Here is a 4,093-nt window from a genome sequence, read left to right as displayed (position 1 = left end):
AAAAAAAAAAAATATATATATATATATATATATATATATATGGGAGGAAAACAAAAATTGAAGAGCCTATAGTACCACTACTTTACTCTCTTAGGCCACTGACATTCTCTCTCATGAGGTAAAATTATTCAACATTATCCAAAAAATAATTCCTTGAGCCCAGACACCAGGCCAAGGGCTCGGGAATCACGGAGACCAAGGCAGAGCCCCGCCCTCGGTTGTACACGAGTGGAGAGGTGGACAGTCCAGAAGTCAGCAGATGCAAAAGACACAATTCCTATGAAACGAAAAAACCCACACAAAACAGAACCCTTCGGTTAGAGGGATGGAGGTACCCTCTGGGTGGAGGTACTTGAGTCTTAGCAGGAAGCCCTAGCTGAGGACATGTCATTTGAGCAGCAGCCTGAGTGAGGAGGAACCAGAGAACTCTTAAGCCTTGGACCGTGGGGTGACGGCGTGGGCCTGGCTCAGGTGCACAGAAGATGCTGAGGTCGTGACAAGCTGTTTGCCGCCCACAGTAAACGTACCTGCGCTGTTCTGTTTTTCAGATTCAGTTCCACGTGACCATTGGGCACACAGCACTGTCCCTTTACACCGATTGCCCCTTCCCCAAATGGATGCACTGGGCTCTCATTGCCTATGCAGTCAGCTTCATATGCCTCTTCCTTAACTTCTATGTTCGGACGTACAAAGAGCCTAAGAAAGCAAAAACTGGAAAAACAGCTGCGAATGGTATTTCAGCAAACGGTGTGAACAAATCAGAAAACCACCTAGTGGCAGAAAATGCAAGAAAGCAGAAAAATGGAAAGGCAAAAGGAGAGTAAAGTGAACTGGGCCTTACCTGGTGTCGACAGCGAGGAAGCTCCCACTTCACATACGATTTCAGGGAAACCAGAAGTAAACGAGGGTTTGGGGATGGGGAGAAAAAGACAAACGTGCTCTATGTATTAGTAACCTTTAGATTGAGTAAAGTGTTAAATACAACACCCAGATGTTTTATTTATGAAGTTTTTATTTTAAACATTTTTTTAAATTAGCCTTGATGTTGTCAGACCAAAGCAATCATCACGTGACTTTGGAGGCCCCTCCCCCTGTTCATATTCATGTGTACAATGTATGAGAGTTTTCATGTCTCTTCATTCTTCAGACTGATAATCACAGAAACATGGTCTTTATGCCTTTTTTTTTTGGCTAAATTGCTACTTACCTACTGATGAAAATTAGTTACCTTCAATCTTCTGGTCCCAAACTGGAAATGCAGCTACTTTAAAATGTGCACGTTTGAATTCATTTGCTGACTGGAGTGGTCAAATCTCTCCACCTCTAGTCTGAAGATACCCTTTTGGTTGGAATTAAATTTTAAAAATCTGATGATCTCTGTAGACTCTTAGAGGCTTGATGATGATGGTGTTGGTGAAAGTAAGAATTACAGTAAAATCCTGCCCGGGGACTCAAAGGTCACCGTGACCTGCAGCACAGATCACTGTGGGAAACAATTTTTGTGATGAAAAGGCAGCCTTTCAATACTCCTGTTACTACCAGATATATATGATAAACATTAAGGTTATTGTCTGATTGGAACATGAAACAACTCATGTCTCTATTAGTAACATCATAGTTACATTTATGTGCTGTTAGAAGAGAGTATGTTGGTTTTTATCAGGCTTTCCTTGTTTTGATTTGTGGCTGTTACCGATTTTTCATATGTGGAAATATACCTACCTCTTCTGTTGGAAAGAACAGTTAAAATTAAATAAATTTTAATTAAAAAATCAAGGAGTCCTCTAATGTAGATTTTAATATTAACTTTCAAATTCACTAACACTGTTTTGTGTTTTTTTACAAGTAGTGTCCAGCAAGCTTCTCTGTGAAACTATCCTTTTAACATGTTTAATTTTGGAGTGATACTTTTCTTGTGACAAAGTTGCAAGATCTTATTTGTAACTAGATATGAAGTGTAAACCCATTTTGGTGCAATATTCTTGACTCCTTGGTGCTAAAGATCATTAAATTCAGTGCTTGATTGTTACAAAGTGTTAATTGCTAAGACATAAAATGAACACGAAAGTGAGAGTAGCCAGAATCAGAAAATTAAATTTGCTATTTACAAAGGAAGTGTTTCATGTAATATAAAAAAAAAACTGGAAATTCACTAGGAAAGAACTTGCACCCTGTCTTATTACATAGGTTAAATTGCTAGTGGGTATTGCATAGGGATCATTCGAGAAAATGTGACCCAAAAAAAAAAAAAAAAAAAAAAGGCATGAATATTTCTAAGTATAAGTATCTTTAACATGTCAAAACTGCATGTGCAGGATGTAATGCTGTTTGTGCAGAGTATTTCAGAATATTTTGTAAACCAGAAAATATTTATTTTACACTCTTTCCCCCCAAGGCATGCAGACATGAGAATTACAGAAAATTTGCAGCGTATATAATAGTTTGGGTTAAGAGGATTCAACACTTTTGTTTTTGCTGCTCAGTGTGTAATGACTAGAGATTTGTAAATCTTTGTGAGCATTCTGTACTGGTTCCCCAGAGCTATTCATTCCCTGCTACCTGATTTCAGCACAATAAATATACTACTGCTGTGGGAAAAATGATTTTTTTTTTTGGTTAATCAGTTTATTATAATGTAAATTACCTGCTAGATGTTTATTTATTTGATTCAGTTGTTAATATTCTAAATTCTTCCCTGCTGCCAATTTCTAATGAAAAGAAATGAAACTAGAACTTGGGTATCAACAATTCCTGGTAAAAAGCTTATTTCTTTATGGTAGCATATTTCTACTTTAAAACTTCGTTGTCTTTGGAAGAACTTTTGGCTCCAGACATAAAACATATCATTTTCTTCTGAATTCGTACATTTGTCACTTCAAATGTAAGCTTTTTTTTTTTTAACTTTTTATTTTATATCGGAGTAGAGTTGATTAACAATGTGTTAGTTTCAGGTGTACAGCACAGTGATTCAGTGATACATAATACGTGTATCTCTTCTTTTTCAAATTCTTTTCCCATTTAGGTTGTTACATAATATTGAGCAGAGTTCCCTGTGCTGTACAGTAGGTCTTTGTTGGTTGTCCATTTTAAATATAGCGGTGTGTACATTTTTAGTGCTGTGCTTTTTTTTTGTTCCAAAACTAAGCTGGGGAGCCCTCCTGTTCTGATATTTAAACCCTTCAATCCTTACTATACTTCAAGTTTCTTTACCAAAGATGATTTTAACATGTGATAAATGTAGCCTTTTCTGGTAGCCTTCATAATTTCTCTATCACCCCACTAAATATGCACGCCTCATATGTAAAAATCAGTGAAGGAGGATTGCATCCTCTTTTTGGTAAAACTTTGTCACTAACTGAAGAAACGTTTTCCTTTTGTAGAAAATAGGGAATTTATGAAATATTCACATCGACTAGAAATAGCTGAGGCACGTTAGCAGTGCGTTTTCCAATAGAATCGACAACTGCGGCTCTGCCTTTTTTCCCTTTTCTGTGTTACTCTTGGCTCCGTTTTGCTGGTGGATGCTGCCTGGTGACTAGTTTCAGTTTTAGCATTATTAATTTAGTCATTCTCTTTTTCTCTCTTTCCACACACACTCTGAGGCATTCAGAATTTTTTCCGTATGGATTATTATATTCACATTTCAGAACATGGAATCTAGCAATGCTTTGTTATTTATCAGGAATATTTTAATTTACAGGCTTGCTCCGTATAGGGATACCCTGTAAATAAGAAGAGAACCTAGAGATGGAGGTGATTTTTTGCTGTTGTATCCATTTGATAATATAATTCAGGCATTCTATATTGACCGTTGGGGCATTGCTTTTGAATGTCACCTTCATAAGAATGTGACAGCACGCTGAGCTGTTCACAGCCTCTCGGCTCTTTGCTTGTTATAGCCTTAATCTCAGCCAGCCCTATTCGTAGCACTGTCCTTACTGAGAAAAAGATGACTACAGATATACAGGATGTAAGTGGCATGCTCCGTACAGTACTGGGTGACTCAGACTTAGGATCCTGCTGGATGGTAAATAGGGTCAGAGCGCTGAGGGGCACCGAGATGCTGAGCTAGCTGCACAGGCGCCCAGCATCT

The 4,093-nt window shown here is 37.8% G+C and overlaps 1 protein-coding gene across 1 annotated transcript in view; it reads left to right on the top strand.

Moving 5' to 3' along the window:
• Positions 1-1,772, top strand: part of ELOVL4 (ELOVL fatty acid elongase 4) — a 24,763-nt gene extending 22,991 nt beyond the window's left edge. Inside the window, exon 6 of the mRNA XM_007456621.1 lies at positions 549-1,772. Within this exon, the coding sequence (XP_007456683.1) occupies positions 549-824 (276 nt within the window). The 3' untranslated portion in view covers positions 825-1,772. The remainder of the gene's footprint in view (positions 1-548) is intronic.
• The last annotated feature ends 2,321 nt before the right edge of the window (positions 1,773-4,093 follow it).

The sequence above is a fragment of the Lipotes vexillifer genome, unplaced genomic scaffold, assembly GCF_000442215.2.
Source record: "Lipotes vexillifer unplaced genomic scaffold, Lipotes_vexillifer_v1.1 scaffold1077, whole genome shotgun sequence".
Taxonomy (NCBI): domain Eukaryota; kingdom Metazoa; phylum Chordata; class Mammalia; order Artiodactyla; family Lipotidae; genus Lipotes; species Lipotes vexillifer.
This window is presented reverse-complemented; position numbering and strand designations above follow the sequence as displayed.